We start from the raw sequence: 19,427 nt of genomic DNA on the forward strand, positions 1-19,427 counted from the left end.
AATAGAGCTTTTTGCACGGTCCAAAAGCATGTCGAACGAGTGTTTTAGCTCGTTGGTCGGCATAGCCGCCAGTATGCCGGTGGAAGCCTTTTGAATGGCCTCTACGTCTGCATAACGCTTTCCTTTCATGGGAAAATGCTTTTTTCCGAAAAGGAAGAAGTCGCACAGTGCCATATCAGGTGAATACGGGGAGTGGCTAATGATTAAAATGTGATTTTTGGTCAAATAATCGGTCACAAGCGTCGATAGATGAGATAATTCTGAGCAATTTTTGGTCGTTAGTCAATTTGTGCGGAGCAAACCGTGCACACACCCTTCGTAAGCCCAAATGTTCGGTCAAAATGCGATAAATCGATGTTTGGGAGATGTTCAATTCCATTTCCATGAATTTCAATGATGGTTTCGGCTGATTTTTGATGAATTCACGCACAGTTTCAATGGAATTTCCGGTGATCACGGATTTTGATTGGCCCAAATGTTGATCGTCATTTATGTTCTCACGACCACTTTGAAAACGTTGAAACCACTCGTGCACTTTGCCACGGGATAAGGCAATCATCGCCATAAACTTCTTTCATCAATTGAAACGTTTCGGTATAAGTTTTACCAATTTTTAAGATACTGAGACTTAAACCGCAATAACTTCACTTCCAATCTATGAAATGTCATGCAATTCTCACTGGACAATCAGTAAAGATAGCAAATTCTAACTCATCAGTCGACACTAGATGGCGCCACAAGGGGGCGCTAGATTCAAAAGGTCCTGTTTACTTTGGAAATTACCTTGTACGTTCTTATATACTGCATATGAGTATGAGCTTGAACTTGAACTTTTAATAATACCCAAAATTACATTATAACCTTTGTGATTAATCTGATTATTATATTTAAAAAAAATATTTTCCGTTATATATTTCACTTATGCAACCCTGAATTCGCATTCGGAGGTCCAGCTGACAAGCAATGCAGAGCCTAAGCTGATACATCTTGGATGCGGTAGAAGAATGATGAATAATGTTGAAATATCTTATTTATTTAGCCTAGAAATCTGGACCAATGTAGAGCACAATATTTTAAATTTTGGTGTTGGAAGCTTAAAGCTTTTAAAAGGGTTAATAAATTAAAAAAAAACGTTTCACAGTTTTGACTAAGATTTAGTGGGAATTTTGAAGAGATTATCCTTTTATAAAGAAAATCTACAATCAAGCAACTGAAAGTCAGTAATATTATTTTTTAAATCAAATAAAATATTAAAGCGACTTTTGTAATTTTAGAAGGTAATGCTTGAATCAATTCTCAAGGCATTACATTTCTCGATCATTTAGTGAATCTATATGTCTCTCTGATAATTGTTACAATTTAAATTTAAAAGAGTATATTTTTAAAAACTAAAGATATTTAAATACTTACCAATTGTCAAAATAGTTTCGCTCAAAATTTCCGCACCTTGCATGCATCGGTAAATACCGGTTTGATTAATATATTTTAAGAGCAGCACCGCATAGTTATTTAAAATCTGGAATGATTAAAAATTATATATATTTCTTTTTAATTCGTGCAAAACAATTTAAAAATTAACAAAACGGACTTACCTTTTTTTTAGTATTTAGCGGATTGCTTGTTTTATTTTTTGTAGTTTCATGAAACCACGTGTTTGATAGATCGAATGTTTTGCATATTATAACTGCGTTGCCATTGTATCCCACTCGGATGCTCCGTTTTAGAAACCCTGCAAAATAAATATGGGTGTAACAGTACAGAGTCGATAGAAAGTTAATATTATATTAGACAAATGCACCAGTGACAAAATAATTCCAGAACTTGAAGATCGAAGCTGGTATATACTAGCATTGAGAAGGCAATCATCATCAGGCTATAGATATAACAAGATCAAAATTGACACGGACTGATCCATTTACTCCGCGTGCAAACTGAATTAATGAAAAATTTTTTCCCCAGATTGATACAACCATTTTTTATGTGAATAGTGTGAAATTCAATATTCATACAAATGTCACTTAGTGAATTTGGCAGCTATTTGTATACGACACGAAAGATTTGTCTGGCGGCCAAGAATTTAACATACGAATTCAGTGAAGGTCGAGAAGTCTTTGATGACTGACGTCCTTGGACCTCTGTTGACGACGATAACATCGAACAAATTAGAGAAAGAGTACTTTAAAATCGTCTTTTTGACGATTCACTGAAATAACAAAGGACCTCAACATCTCTAATAGATCGACTTAACATACTTTAATTAATATTTTGAGTATGAGGGGAGTCAATGCTGAACTCGTACCAAATAACCTGAATCTCTTGCACAAACGACGTGGAGGAAGAAGCTGAGGAACCTGCATTCGTCAATCGAATTATTACTATGTAGTGACGAGACAGGGGTTTATGAATACGATGTCCAAACTGTCCAACAATCTAGCGAATGGCGCTCAAAAAATTTGCCGCAACCAAAAAACCAAAATTCGTCAAGTGTATGGAAAATTAGATTAAGCGTTGCTTTTATTAGCTCAAAAGGTGCCTATTTTGAAGGCGCTAGTAAAGATTTGCATAGTGAACTGTATCAGTCCGGGTCAAGTTTGATTAATATGTGATTTTTCAATATAAAGTCTATATTCCGTCGCGAAAGTCAGACCCAATCGATTTATGTAAAGCGTATGAGGTCAGTTGACCGAAGGTCGCCAAATATGGAAGCCTTAGACAAATTTTTATATGAATGTATGTATCTTTCCGATAGAAAGCCTGATCACTTTAGATCTTTAACGGCTTCCGTGCCTATTCATTCATTTGGCACGAGGAGAAATAATTGAGTTTACAAAAAGAACCGGTTATTAAGGAACTTCTCACTACTTTGTCAAAATTTCTTCTTAAATGTCTCACTGGCAATAATTATGGTTGTTGACTGAGATAACTTGGCCTGAAATGTTTCATAACATAAAGTCATATAGTTGAAGTCAAATTATAAAGAATATTTAGCGCTAATTATATAATTATCACATATTTCAATATAATTTATTATAATTTGCGTCTAACTTAGTAGATTTCGAATTTCATTTGTACATTTGGAATATTGTTGAGCGACTTTTTGCATTCGCGGATGTTATGCGAGGCATATTAAAAAGCTTTCGCCGATATAACTTGCAACCGAGAAGAGAAGGCGATTCGCTTATGACTCCCTAAAACGAACGAAAATTACCACCAAATCCACAGGATGATTAATGGGCGATTACTAACCGCAATAATAGCATATGTTTTCGTAAAAAAAAGTAAGAAAAATATGTTACCTAGCTCATTTGGGGCACTTTTTTCATTCCTCGAGGCAATACACACTGTTCGCAACAAGAGATTTGCCCGATTCTGTGTTAACGACGAGGGCTTACTTTTAAGTTTAAACGTGTTTGTAAACGTTGACTGTAAACATGCCTGTATATAGCAACACATATGTACATACATATGTATATATATATATATATATGTACATATATATAGCACACATGTATATGAAAGTATATATGTACATGTATAAGGCAAGTGACCACAAGTAATGATTTCTCATTTCCTTTTCGTAAACAACAAACCTCAAGAATTTAGTTAATTGAGCCTCTTCCAGAGTATTGATAACATCAGTTCACAAAATCCATTAAGTATTTCATCACTTAATCAAGCAAGCTCGACTAAGCATTATTACGTTTAAATATATGTACATATGTGTATATGCATGTATGTAATTGATTTGTTTCAAAGAATTATGAATTTTTGGAAAAATTATAATAATATTTCCAAGCCAAGCTTCAATTCTCTAAGATCCGGCTTTATGCGAAATAATTTATCACAGCACTCACTAATTGAATAAATGGTGAAATTTCCATTCATCTTTCAAAATTAGATATGTAGGTACATACATATGCATATAGTACTTACACTACAGATATTTATGCAAAAAGTACTAGGCATTGGAAAAGATGCTTTAAAATAAATACATACATATGGATGTATCTTTTCACACTTAATAAATTGTTAATTTTTAGCGGTAATCATAATAATTATTAAGCAGCTCTTTAAATAATTTGCCATTTAATTATTGTTTCTTACATATATATATGTACATATATACTTGTATGTATGTACTATATACAATTTGTGATGCAAGTTACAGTGCCCAGTAGGAAATATCTAGCAGTAAATCACACACTGGCGAAACTATAGCTCTAAAAGTGGATTTACTTATATCGAATATCGATATTTCCGCTTATATTTTCTCATTGAAACTTAAAGACAATTTTTTTAAAACTGTTCCAAAATTGTGTTTAATGTGCGTGCTTTTTCATGGTAAACTCCACACCTATAGGTTCTTTTTTCAATAGCCTTTTTATGCCAGATCACGCGTGAGTCGTGTCAAGCTGTCATGTTAGTTTTATTCAACTCCGATTCAGGTCTTGGAGTAAAACACCACGCGTGTCATTCGCCAGTTACCGGTCGAATGCTCGAACGATTAATCGAAAATTGGACTCAACGGATGGACCGTCTGAGATGTAGCCGCGGCCAACATTAGAAAGAGATAATCTTCAGAAAAATAAATGCCAAAAAAATGAATGATAATAAACATTCCCCACTAAATTTGAAGTATATGTATTTTTTCTTTAAAAAAGTAGGGAACCTCGAAATGCAATTTTTTTTGCAAGATATCTGTGAATTAAAATTTTTTTCCTTACAAGAACTTGATTCTGATCGTTCAGTTTATATGGCATAAATAGTGAAATTTCTCATAATCGTATACCCACCGTCGCAGTGTTTTTGTTGGGCTAAAGAATGCCCGCATGTGGGGGCGTGGCAAAAACATGTGTTTAAAATATATTCTTAAAGTCAGTCCGTCCGTTTATCAGAGATAGTTTGAACGAAATATTACTAAAATAGTGTACCTGTCCGGTCATTGGAACGTACTAATGTCCGGTTATAAGACATTATTTTATTCGAAAATAATAAAGGAAAGGATGTGTTCATGAAATTTGTCCAGTTATGGGAGATGTCAAGCTATAAGAACTGTACATAATGAAAAATTTCACTATATACTACTATATACGTTTCCGACAAATGAGCAACTTTTTGGGGATAATATATACATACATATACTTTATAGGGTCACCGACGTTGCCTTTCGGGCTTTACAAACTACGAGGCAAAGTTTATATATCCAGTATAGGATAATTGGAGGTCTCACGGATATCAGAAGGATTGCAGTGTTCCACATAATTTGATATTGTATCACTATATAAAAAACACCAAGGTCCATTCGTTAGATAATAGTTTCCAGGTAAATGATATATCCAAATATTGTTCAAAATTTCAAAAGAATTGGTGCAGTAGTTGTGAAGTTATGAAGGGCTTTGACATTAAAAACGCGAGTTGTAGAAAAAACATTTTGAAGTTTCGAACACTAAAAAATATACAGTAGATTCATTCGTTTACAAGACAGTCGACTACAAAGTTTTTACACAATACCATGTTAGAAGATCTGACCAAAATCTGGTTAATGTTCTGGGTATGAAACGGTTCAATGCTAGACTTATATCAAATGACCTGAAAATTGGCAAAAACATATATTGCTGTTCTGGAGTTCCGAAAAAATCTGGGCATAAAACTGTCTCGAAATTTCGGTAAACACTTTCAGACTTCAAATCGTATGACATGTTCGAATCGAATTTAGTGGAACTCCAGTGAATTACAGAACATGCCTAATTGTCACATATTTCCCTTCGTTTAAATGAATTTTATTATACATATGTAAGTATGTAAATACTATTATATTTTCTCCAGTAATTCTGATAATGGCGCGAACAAAGCACTCAGCTGTTTCAGAAGTTCAACAATTGTTGACGGGCTTTTATTTCTGTGCGTGCAATTTACTGCTACATAAACAATAAAATTAAAGAAGTGTGGCTTTGTAATTACAAATAAATATACATACATACATATATTTTGATTGCTCCAATATTTTCGGGGAATACTTTACGATGCTACAACAACATCTCACACTTTTCACTTCCATGGAATACAATTAACACTTAACGTGCAAAATATTTAAACATCTACACGAAAAACCTCATATCGCTTTATGTACAAACCTGGACTATCCGTACATACATATGAACATAAGCACTTGTATTGCCTTAGAAAAGTGACAGGTGCACCATACCGGCACGACAGAATGAAATACAAAACCAAAACCAGAAAACTCGAATTATTACAGCGAATTTCGAAGTTACATACACACTATGTACATATTCTGGAAAGGTGCACTCGCACATACGAATTTACCCTGTAGGAAAAAGGAAGATAATATAGCATAGCAAACAAATGAACCGATCAAATGATAAACCAATCAAAAATTGTAGTTGGAGAACTTGGCTCTGATCAAAATCAAGAAACATTCTTTATAAATTTTCCTACGGGGCATTTATGACATGATTACACTTATATACATATGTACTTACAAGCGCATAAACAGTGGCACACTCCTGAATATGGCCAAGAGCTATTGGATTTCTTTGAAAACAGTAATTTGACATTTGTTACGATGTTTTCTTCTATTCTGAGACTTTGCGGGCATACATATGTACATACAAACTAATAAAGTAAATAAACCTAAAGTGTAAACAAATCAACAGCAATAAAATTACATTGATAATCGGTCGGTGATGTAGGAATTATAACGCCGTTATGACGGTATTTTATAGAATGAGAAATTAAAAGTTTCATTAATAGGAAAACGTCGAAATTGATGAACAAATGGTGATTTATTGCAATCTCGCAAAATGTCAAGAACACAAGAACTGTAGGTGCATCCAAGTATGTGCATATGTATATGTACATATGTATGTATATATACATATAAAGTGAAATTCCTCAATAAAGACAATCCTCTTAACCGGACAGCTCCATAACTGGACAAATATCACTATTTCTTATTTAAGCATGTATATGGTAATATGTGTGAACTGCGAATGTCACTGAAAGGCCTTTGAAATGCACGAGGTGTCGATAAAAAATAATTGTGCATATGTATATACATATATATATTTACTCATTTTCTGGTTTATGCGATTGCAATAAAAATTGCAAATGAGAAAATTTATGGAATGACGGGTATGTAAATGTAAGCACAGTTCAAGGAATTGTGGGAGATTTCACTAGGGTCACAGATATCAATCACAACAATTGAGATCTTGAACTCTACAATTGGGTTCAAAAATCGTAATCATATGTACATATGTAAATACTTCTCAATCAACAACAACATCATATAAGTAAATAAAGAAATTTCTAGATTTATAGTAGTCAATGTAGTAAATTAGTCTAAAACCGATGGTCTACCAATCCATTCTACTAAATTAAGGCAATCTTCTTTCGTGACGATTAAAAATAACGAAGCCGCCACAACAAAATTTCTAAAGTAAGAACGGCTTACTCTTATCTACATATGTACTTATGTATTTCTTAGGTTAGGGTTATTCACGTTTTATTGAACTTAGTTTCTATATAAGTAATTAGTGTACAAATTATGGAGTCAAAATTCAAAATTTTAAATTAAAAAAGTGTAAAAGGTATGTTAAGGTGTTGCTTAAGTTAAAGTCCTATGCAATAGCGTCACCCATAACAGAGGTTTGCCATTACTGAAACCACTTAAGGCAAACAACATTTCATATGTCAGAGTAAGTAAACCACACTAAGTATGACAAAACCATAACCAGCAGCATATCTGAACAGTTCACTGGATTGTCTTTTATCCGTCCTACGTTTTCGAAGACATGACATGAAGCTTTGGCAAAACTGTCATCATTTTGTTTGACAATTTAGCTGAGGACACTACATTCTGCAAACGCATCATTACAGGCGAAGAGACGTTAGCTATACAAAGCAAATGGCATTTCAAAAATGAGCCGTAACGAAAACAATAATAGATTTATATTAAAATACGTAAAAATGTTTTTTGTTTTGTCAGTCTAGCCAGCTCAACGGGCGTTTATATAATATTAAATAAAAAGGTGTCATAAAAAATTCAAGGAATACATAAGCGAAATTCGCCAAACCGTAGATGAGCTTAGAACCCAAGACAACTGGAGCCTTGCCTCTCAACGAAACTAGCCTTACATTTTTATTTATACGTAACGCTTTGACATACTTACATACATATATGGTACAGAACTTCTTACATTTGATGATACTTCCAAATGGTAGATGGATGTTATAAGAAGCTAATTCATTTTATTAACATATATGGATTTCTAATACCTTCCGACCAGAAACAATCCTGCTGAATAGACTAAAATTAATTCAAAGCCCCCGATGATGGTTGCATTAAATATTCTCTTAGCAATCAAATATATACATATGTACATACACATCTCCCTCCTCGTCTAGCTTTGTTAACAACTTCCAAGCGAAAAAAGAAGAATTTAAAGACAAATAAAGAAGTCATTTAAGGTCTTGAAATAAAAAGAATAACATGGATACGAAGTAAACTGTAGAACAGATTTATTTCAAACAGGACAAATAAAGGACAATAATTGCTAGACATTAAAAAATATATGTCTTTACAGACTCGTAATCACAATCTCAGGACACAATGGACATTTGGTGAGTATTTTGCCAACTGATATTCAATATGATATTACGGGCATAAGCAGATTCTCTTAAACAAAAACTAGCATCAATTCGTAAACCAACCTTCTTTTCTAGCTCACTGAACATTGTAATAAAAATAACAAAGTTAAAAGGTACATACATACATACATACATACATACATATGAACACCATGAGTGCAATACCACTAAAGCAGATCATGAATAACCCTATTGTGTTTGAGTGACGTGTAAATAAAGTGCAAAAATAAACCACACTTATTTACTGTTCGGCTATTTCGCACGTGCTTATTCTGTAAGCATGTGCTAAGCACTTACCTGGCGTTGAAGGGTTCAATGACGGTGTTGCCGCCACCGTTGTCAGCACTGTCGCCGCTGTTGTCGCCATCGCTATAGCCGACGCATCCACCGTCACTGTGGCGATCGCGTGCAGCAGTATTGTGCCGACGGAGAGTATTGCTATTCGCCAACTGAAAGTAAATGATGGGAAGAAATAACTGAAATTAGTCGTCAGCTTAAGCTACAAAAGTACACATATGAATTATATACATACATACATACATAAGTCTGTGTTATGTTGTGGTGTTGTACCACCTATAAGTACCGCTAATTGGTTAAATACACTTAAAATAATGGGTAGGTCAGGTTGATAAATGTGAAGGTTGCAAGAATGGAAATGGTATTATTTATTTCCAATAAAGAGAAATGTTCAATGAATTTATTGTTTAATGGCTGAAGGGTTCTTGGAATCTACTGGCAATTAAACGAATGCATTTGCTTACGCATTTGAGGCAAAAGGCGGTACTTATGGAAATGGTGCGACAAAAGTAAGCAACAGCGATTTATTAAAAAATAATATTATAATAAAAATATTATTATTAATATAAAAATAGGATTTTAAATGATAGAACTCAAAAAATATAGTATCACATGTGATCAAATTTGACCCGGTCTGACAAAAAAAAACATTTTCCCACATTTTAATATTTATTTATTATCCCCTTCAAAAGAGACTCTTTTTGAGTCAATATAAGCATTATAATGTTTAATCCAACCATACACATTTTATAAGCCACAGCCGAGATGACTCTCAGTGCTTTCAGCGGATTTTCTAAATTTCTGAACCGTTTCGACATAATATTCATAAATACATACATGTCTCGTTACTGGTAGTAATACGTTTGATGTGTGTAGGGTATAATAACAATTTTTTTTGAAACATAATTCCAAGCTTCTACTAAAAAAAATGATAAATGTTGTCCAAGCTCTGTGCCTAGCGAAGCAACATTTCATTTGCTAGTTCGCGGTAGCTCACCCCGGACAAAAAAAGGTTACGCTTCTCAGCAAGGATTAACTTTTTTATTTGCGATTTTTTAGTATTCATAAATGCGATCTATATAGATTACCTCGAGCTTAAACCGAATTCTTGGATCTATTTGACCTCGTGTAATTTTTTTTGCCCTAAACTTTAAATAGTCACTTTCCAGACTTTGAATCGAACGTTGCCTATTTTGCACCCCTCTTCAGGCGTCTTAAACAGTTGGAGCACTGCAAAGTGAGAAATATGTCACAATATTTACAACATTTCTTTTGTAGACTAAATACTTATCGGACCGCCAAGGTATGTTAAATAGTAAAAGCTAATTTGATCCAAGAAATTGTTTTATACTCTGAACGGGGTATATTAAGTTTGCCACGAAGTTTGTAACACCCAGAAGGAAATGTCGACGCCCCTATGAAGTATAGATACACAAGATCAGCATGATGCGCTGAGTCTAATTAGCCTTGTCCGTTAGTCCAACTGTATATATTCGAACTAATCCCTCAGTCAATTCCCACTAATCCCTCAGACTCATATCGATAAGTTGCTTGATACACGACCTTTTCTCGCCAATAAGTACTCATTTGTCAGAACCACTGATATCGGAGCACTATACCATAGAGCTGTCATACAAATTGATCGATCAAAATCAAAACCATGTATGAAGAACTTATTATTTAACCAGATATCTTCACGAATCGTTATTGTCTAAGTATGCGCCACAATCTCCGAGACAAATTTTTTTCGATCCGATCACTATATCATATACCAAAGCTTTCATACGCACTAAACGGTCAAAATCAAAATAAAGTTCTTTTATGCTATGAGAAATGCACTTTTGAAGGGTATTTAAGCTTTGGTGCAGCACAAATGAACGTTTTTCTACTCTTCAAACATTCTGACATTATTGTGTGGTCGACTTTTTAAGTTCACTTCCCTTGTTTTTTTTTCTTTTTTAGGTAACTTTAAGTATTGAACTTCTCTGAAATCACTTGAATTCGAAGTCTTAAAATGCCTTGGTAAAAATAAAAAAATATCGATTTAGCAAATTTCCATGGAACTCTTGTTTTTTTTTATCTGGTCAAATTTTTTACTTTTTCAACACAATAACTTGATAAACTTAATCAACAAACACATTTTCCACCGCAAAAGTGCGTAATAATTATATAAATAAGTAATTACCATTGTAATCTGGACAGCATATTATATACTTATGAGAGAAAGTGTTTGTAAGAAAGTTATTCACTAGGCAGTCGAGAAGAAACTTCAATAGACTAAAGCTTTGTCTAACTAATTATAAAATTCGGACTGAAGTGGTGCCTTTATAATCTCTCATTAATAACAGATAAGTTTAAAGTGAAGATTAAGAAAGATTCATACACAAACCGAGGCAAGTATTTATATAAACGAGTGTGAACTGGAAAAGCATAAATACTAGTAATTTGTACAAACAACTGTATTATTGTATAAATACAAATAAGCATTTATAAATCGCATAATAACTTGTCATCTATCATTTACGTTAATCAGATTACCCAGAATCCATAACCGAAAGGAAAAACATACGAAAAAGCACCATTTTCCTGGGACTCCGGAAATTGCACTCATACCATCAATAGGCTTTCATTGAGACAATAACTTAAACGTAATAAAGTTGCTTAATTCGCATTTGTTTATATTTAAAAAAAGGGAGATAAAGAATGCAATTCGTAGAAAACTTGTTATCAATTGAACTTTTCATGCGTTCCCACTGACGTGCAGCGATTTCGGAGTATGTGACATTTGCGCAAATGACAAGTGGATTCGAAATTATTACGTTTCAACCACACAAATCTAAATGTATACATGTATATATGTATGTATGTACGTCTGTTTAATGCTTGCGAAATTCGTCAAATGGCATATCTTTTGATTGTACACACAAATGCACATCACTCATACGCCCCAGCGTACTTGAGATCAAAATACAATTCATTGGGGATTCGTGAGCAACATACATATAATCATTAATGCATGCGCATGTGTGGCCAAAGAGATAATAATATTGATATTAAGTTGACCACACTTGTTGCTGCACAGACGTCACATTGCAAATATCGCCAGATGTAGTGTACAGCGATCTTTAGTAATGAGATTTAAGCGAATACCAAGAAGAGAAATATAAAATTCGAGGAAGTTTTTTGATAATTTTAAATAAGTAAATAAAATATAAACGAATAAATTTTACAATATATACATATACATATATGTCTATGCAAAATCAGAGAATTTGTCTTACGAAGAAAAAAGGCCGAAATCAGAGAGATTGCTTTAGAGCTTTAAGGACTGCGAAACGAATATATGTACATATATGGCTTCATCATATGTATTGACAACGTGTTGCTTCTTCCGAAAAAAAAATAAAATAAGAATATGAAAAGGGTCAGTTAATAGTTACAGATTGTACCGTTTTTATTAACACTTTTATTTACAACGGGAAAGATAAGTATTTACTCCGATGTCATTTTAGGGGATGAAAAATTTGATTTTGCTTGGTTTCAAGTAACTGAGTTATAAATATAACTGTTATGTTAGACCTCGGAAGTCTCTGTTTAATCAGAGACTTCACCGTTTCCTAAATATTAATGTCAATAAAAAAAATGAATCGAATTTTAAGGTCTGAGTTTTTCGACATTTTACCAAATCCAAGTCTGAAAATAGAACCAGTTGATATTACCAGACTAACAGAGAGCTCTCATGTGTTCCAACTTGGTAAACGGATCGGTCATATTCATTCAGACTGTTCCAGACTCAATCAAGAAGAACGCATTTTGTTCTAAGCTGTATTCGATTCGTTAGGCATTGAGGAGTGCGGAATCGTACAAACTATTCCAGACAAAAGAAACTGATGCACTGCAATCTCTCGTTTCTTTATTCTTTAATGTAAAATTTTGGTAAAATTCAAGTTTAAAACATTGCCATTTTTATTGTCATTATGCGGACAATGTCTTGTAGTAGATACTTTTTTGTTAAGTTTTATCCACGGAGAAGGAGCAACATTGGATCTTTTCTTGTCAGCGATCGAGCGTAAATCGAAAAATTTTTAATTTTTTTTATTCGATTCGGCACTGTTCGCAGTAACTCGGACTGACATATGGAACGACTTGGCGCATTTAACGTCAAGATCTTAAATTGAAAGCGTACAAAATACAGCTTGAACTGAAGACCGTCGAAAAGTTCCAAGAAGATCCAACATTTTCGAGCCAAATTTTGTTCAGCGATGGGACTCATTTCCGGCTCAATGGGTTTGTAAACGAAGAGCAACCTGAAGAGATTCAACAGCTGCCTTTTTATTCAGAAGAAAAACGGTTTACTGTGGTTTCTGGGCCGATGGAATCATCGTTTCAACAAGACGGCGCCACTTCCCACACATCACATCATTCAATGGACTTATTGTGAGCAGATAATTTTACGTTTCGGGCCGGTCGACATTTTCATATGGTATAAGTGAAGTCTAAAGTCTATGCGGACAATCCCGCTTCGATTCAAGTCTTGGAGCAAAACATCACGCGTGTCATTCGCTAGTTACTAGACGAAATGCTCGAACGAGTCATTGAAAATTGGATTCAACGGATAGGGCATCTGAAGCGTAACCGCGACCAACATTTGAAGTAGATAATTTTCAAAACATAAAAGCCAAAGAATGTTCTTTCGAATGATAATAAATACTCTCCACTAAATTTGAAGTTTCTATGTTTTTTCTTTAAAAAAAAGTAGTGAAGCTTGAAATGGAATCACCCTATACATACATACATATATGTATAAAAATTGAACTACAAATCCACAGTATCAAACAATGCAAAGGCTTTGTTTAAATATTTGATAATTATAAAAGTACCTATATATGTATGTATGTATTTATAAAATATATGTATATGTACATATATAATATAGTATTGCGATAAAGACGTATAATAAAGTTTGCGTTTTTTGTACAGTGTACTTTCATGTATGCTGAGAATTTATACGCATTAACTTAAATACACGAATTACGGAAATGTACACAATCGTCTCTAAATTGTACATAAATTTATAAAAAACATATAAGTATACCGCTTGTACATACGCTAATGCATATTAAGCGAGAATAAAAACGCTATATTTCCTATTGTTATGTATGTACATAAGTATGTACCTATGAATGTATAATTAATTAAAAAAGAGAGCAAAATGTTTGATTTTACGCGCAATAAAACTATTCTTGCATACATATGAACACATACTTACATACATACATATGTACCACGTGTTGATAACTTAAATATTGCGATTATGTGAAGCCTTACTTCCAGCATGTGTTGACTTTGAGCCCTTTTTAGTACAGTAAAACAAATATATGCGCTACATTTATACAAACATAACCAAAACAAACCAAAAATGATGGAAATTATACTATTTACTCGGTTATCAAAAGTTCATTAGTTATATGTATGTATGTTTAAATAAAACCCCAAAATTAATCTACATTTCGAACCGAAATAAAACACATCTACAATTCCCATTCTGTGAAACCCGGAGCGAATTGTTTAACAGCTTTCGAGAATATTTGCCGCTCATATGTAGCTACAGATGTACATACATATGTACATATGTATTTCTCACAAAACTTTTACGAACAAATTTATAGAAGCAAACCAAATAACAACAACTAACACCGGCATTAGTCGCATCACTGCTAAGAGAGCTTTTTTATTAGAAGTCCGCTAAGGCATGTATAGCATTTTTATACTCTTACAACATGTTTCTACAGGATATAATAGTTTTGTTCACCAAAATGAAATGTTCGATTACACCCGAACTTAGCTCTTCCTTATTTGTTCTAATTAGTATAATAATATTTCAGAACCTTTTGGGAATGACATGAAGAAATATCTAATCTCAGATTTTATTATATCTATCTCAAAACAAAAAATGGGATTCAAAATCCCCAAAGGAGCCCTTAAAAGTTCTGAAACCCCTCTGTCATAATATAATTTAAACTAATTCACTCGAATGACGTCTCATTACAATCAAACATTCTAAGCGAGCAGCTATAATTGTCTTACGGCACGAAGGTCGCTATGAAAATAAAACCAATCGTGACAATAAGCAGAAGACGCTCACGCTTGGAAAGACAGTACCAACAATGAATCTAGCGCCAGTATGAGTTTCACTTCTGACTTTTTAATCAGCTTGTGCGACACTATTATTGCAGTAAACAATTTAATTAAAAACTCGTAGATACTGCTTGACTATATGAACGGCCAATCTGAAGCTGTTGTTTTTCTTATTATAATATTTTTATCTCTTTCATTAAATAACAAATCCGGTTGTTTTGAATATCTATTAACCATTTTTAAGCTTTTGTTTTAATTCATATTTAGTTCATGAATGTGAAATATGACAACGTGCTCGTGCCCCTCTCATTCAACCCGAATGAAATCTATGAATATATTGGGTAGTCGGAAAAGTCTTTTCGTATTTCTAATCAAACTTCAAATTATTTTTTTTATTTATAATAATGAACAAATATGTACCATTTTGTAACTTTTTTCAACTTCTCCGAATTTTATTTGTTTTTTGGTTAAATGAAGCTTAAAATCTCACCTTGCCAACACTATATAGTATAACACAATGGGATTGGTAGCAATGGAGATGTACGACTGCAACGATATCTATAGACAAAATACGAAAAGATTTTTTCGACTACCCAATATGTACCGTGTACATATGTATGTATTTCTTGTCTTCGTAATCTCAATGTTATGAAGGCAAGAGTTGATTTGGTGGAAAATATTAAATCTATTAGAAAAGAGTAAAAGTTAAATCAGCAGGGAAGGGGTCTTAAATGTTATGGTAAAATTGTTCGACGACTAAAACGCAATGTACCCTAAAACAATAAGCGTACTCATTTAATGTGGCATTTATAGTACAATGACGGAAAAGACTGAAAAGGTTATCTCGTTTCTACGAGTGGGAGCCACTAAAATTGAACCTATATATTTTATAGTTAGACCTAACCTGATGTACATAAATTGTACACGATTGCTCGATTGGTTCATGAGATATATCATTTTGAGTAACACAAGTTTTGATGTTTTGATAAAAAATTTTATAGAGGAATCTGTGTTTTAAAAGACCAATATTTTACTACGAAAACATATTCTACTGATACAAAAAAAAGAAGTTTGACAGATTCTGTGCAAGGCCAAATCAGTATTCATGGATTAAAAAAATTCTCATCGGTCATATGAGCACCGAAGACGATGAACTCAATGGACAGCTAGCGACTTTACTACGGGCGAAGACATTTAATTATCCAATCGACCAGAAACAACAACGACTAGATGACGATATGAAATGATATTTGGCACGCATATATACTATAGTATATACCTACATGACTATACATATATTATATATATATAAATATGTATGTCTACGGTACATTTAAAGTAATTAAGTGACAAATGATGGCCAGCTTCTGAATTCGTTTGAAGTAAAATGATATATAAAATACCGACTCATTTTACATCCGTTTGTATGGGATCGAAAATATACACACACTCACATACTTTACATAGATATTGTGAACTTTTAATGAATGAATTTAATTTACTGGAATTTTGCAAACAAATTTAACTACACTTTACGCTAGAAAATTCTGACCATTCGACGTTTAAGTGCCCGCAAGATGGTAGTTTGCTATTACTATATGTATACGAATATATGTACATACTTACATATGTACAATATATAGGAGTACTATATTATATAGGAGTACACAGTTTTAATCGGTTTTGCCGTTATTTAGTTGTGTATAGATTTTTGCATATCAATTAGCACATACAATTAAATGTTTGAGGGGAAAACTTCTCAGTGCAAAGCAAAATAGTCAGCTTTTCGTCTTTTACTACTGCTAAATGCATACCTGCATGCTGCCTGTTGGATACAGTTTTAGTCTCTAGGAAAAATTATCGCTAAAACTTCAAACTTTTAAGCTCAAAGATTTAATATTTCTGTTTACAAATAACTGAAACCCAATTAACCGAATGAATGTCATTAAAAAGTTAAATCCAGCTGATGGCCAATAGATTACTATGGATATGAACTTAGCTCTTATAATGGGTAGTCGAAAAAGTCCTTTCGTATTTTGTCAATATATGTATGTCGTTGCAGTCGTATATCTCCAGTGCTACCAATCACATTGCGTCCTACCATATAGTGTTGGAAAGGTGAGATTTTAGGCTTCATTTAACGAAAATTTAACAAAAATAAATTCAGGGAAGTTGAAAGTTACAGTTGTTTAAAAATGAGTGAAAATAATTTAGAAATGCGCTATATTTCGAAATTTTTGTGTAAAAAAGGAAATCAATGAAATTTGTGAAATTTACGGAGACGATGCTGTATCAGTTCGTATAGCACAACAATGGTTCGCTCGCTTCCGTTCTGGAAATTTCGAAATTTCAATTTACACTGATGGAATAATGTCTCTAGCGGAAAAATGGCAAAAAGTGGTCAATCTAAATGGTACATATTTATTGACAGAACCCTTAAATTGAGGGTGTTTTCAGGATTTTTTTAAGGTTTACAAAAAGAGCAATCGATTTAAAAATTTTACAGTTTATTTATACACTTATGAAAAGTACAAAAATATGTTTTTTGTTAAATAAAAAAAATTTTAACAATATTAAAAATGGGGTCCAAAAAAAGCTATCTTAAAAAATGACTCCCGGTGCCGTTGTTGATTTTGACTCTTCAGAACATCTGAAACATAAAAACCAAATAAATTATTAATCAGTGGGAGTGCAGCAATCGCTGGAACTATGAAAACAGCTATTTTTGGACAAGTTTTAGATCGAAAAAAAATCGAAGTTCTTAAAATTAAAATTTGATCGTAGTCCCGACGATAGATATTGATCTTATAAACACCATATTAAAATTTCAAGTGATTCGGATGGATAGTTTTTTTTTCATCAACGGCACGCCGAAAAAAGTAGTTTGAGATAAATGACGTACAAAGCATCCATTCATTGAGCCCCTCGACCGCGCGCTACCTGCTAAAACGGCTGTAGAAGCTAAAATAATGTGAATATCCCTCCAAAAAATTTACAGTATATTCTATACACTGTATACTATACTTTCGAATTATCAAACAAAACAAAATCGATTCTTTGAAAATTCTAGACCACCGGGACCCCTTAATATATATATAAAACAAGTAAGGAAGGGCCAAGTTCGGGTGTCACCGAACATTTTATACTCTCGCATGATAAAATGATAATCGAGATTTCATTATCCGTCATTTACATATTTTTATTTTGCTGTAAAATTAATTAGATTAGATCAATTTGTGTACTTTGAGTATTGAATTGTATTTTCATTTCCTATTGTATATATGTATGTACTTACATATTATACAGAGAAAGCATCAGATGGAATTCAAAATAGCGTTATATTGGAAGAAGGCGTGGTTGTGAACCGATTTCACCCATATTTCGAATATGTCATCAGAGTGTTAATAAAATATTATGTACCGAATTTCATTGAAATCGGTGGAGTAGTTCCTGAGATATGGTTTTTGGTCCATAAGTGGGCGATGCCACGCCCATTTTCAAATTAAAAAAAAGCCTGGGTGCAGCTTCCTTCTGCCATTTCTTCCGTAAAATTTAGTGTTTCTGACGTTTTTTGTTAGTCGGTTAACGCACTTTTAGTGATTTTCAACATAACCTTTGTATGGGAGGTGGGCGTGGTTATTATCCGATTTCTTCCATTTTTGAACTGTATATGGAAATGCCTGAAGGAAACGACTCTGTAGAGTTTGGTTGACATAGCTATAGTAGTTTCCGAGATATGTACAAAAAACTTAGTAGGGGCGGGGCCACGCCCACTTTTCAAAAAAAAATTACGTCCGAATATGCCCCTCCCTAATGCGATCCTTTGTGCCAAATTTCACTTTAATATCTTTATTTACGGCTTAGTTATGACACTTTCGGTTTTCACCATTTTGTGGGCGTGGCAGTAGGCCGATTTTTCCCATCTTCGAACTTAACCTTCTTATAAAGCCAAGAAATACGTGTACCAAGTTTCATCATGATATCTCAATTTTTACTCAAGTTACAGCTTGCACGGACGGACGGACAGACAGACATCCGGATTTCAACTCTACTCGTCACCCTGATCACATTGGTATATACTTATAACCCTATATCTGACTCTTTTAGTTTTAGGTCTTACAAACAACCATCTTTCATCTCTCAAATTCGACTCGGATAGGCAAAAACACTACAATTTCAGGTATTTCAAAATAGGCTTCGGAGCCAATATAATCACGACAACGGTTAATATAATTTTCCACAGACTTATTATAAGCTAGCTAGAAATGGTTTTCAGCGCCTCCAGCGAATTGTGTTTTTTCAGCTTCGGCACATTTTGG

At 33.4% G+C, this 19,427-nt stretch overlaps 1 protein-coding gene across 1 annotated transcript in view; it reads right to left on the bottom strand.

Moving 5' to 3' along the window:
- LOC120773746 (cytokine receptor-like) overlaps window positions 1-19,427 on the bottom strand; it is a 54,913-nt gene that overhangs the window by 17,195 nt on the left and 18,291 nt on the right. The window contains exons 2-4 of the mRNA XM_040102807.1: window positions 8,971-9,122; window positions 1,593-1,729; window positions 1,411-1,516 (exon numbers count right to left, since the gene is read on the bottom strand). Coding sequence (XP_039958741.1) covers window positions 1,411-1,516; window positions 1,593-1,729; window positions 8,971-9,122 — 395 coding nt within the window. The remainder of the gene's footprint in view (window positions 1-1,410; window positions 1,517-1,592; window positions 1,730-8,970; window positions 9,123-19,427) is intronic.

The sequence above is a fragment of the Bactrocera tryoni genome, chromosome 4 (genome assembly GCF_016617805.1).
Source record: "Bactrocera tryoni isolate S06 chromosome 4, CSIRO_BtryS06_freeze2, whole genome shotgun sequence".
NCBI lineage: Eukaryota > Metazoa > Arthropoda > Insecta > Diptera > Tephritidae > Bactrocera > Bactrocera tryoni.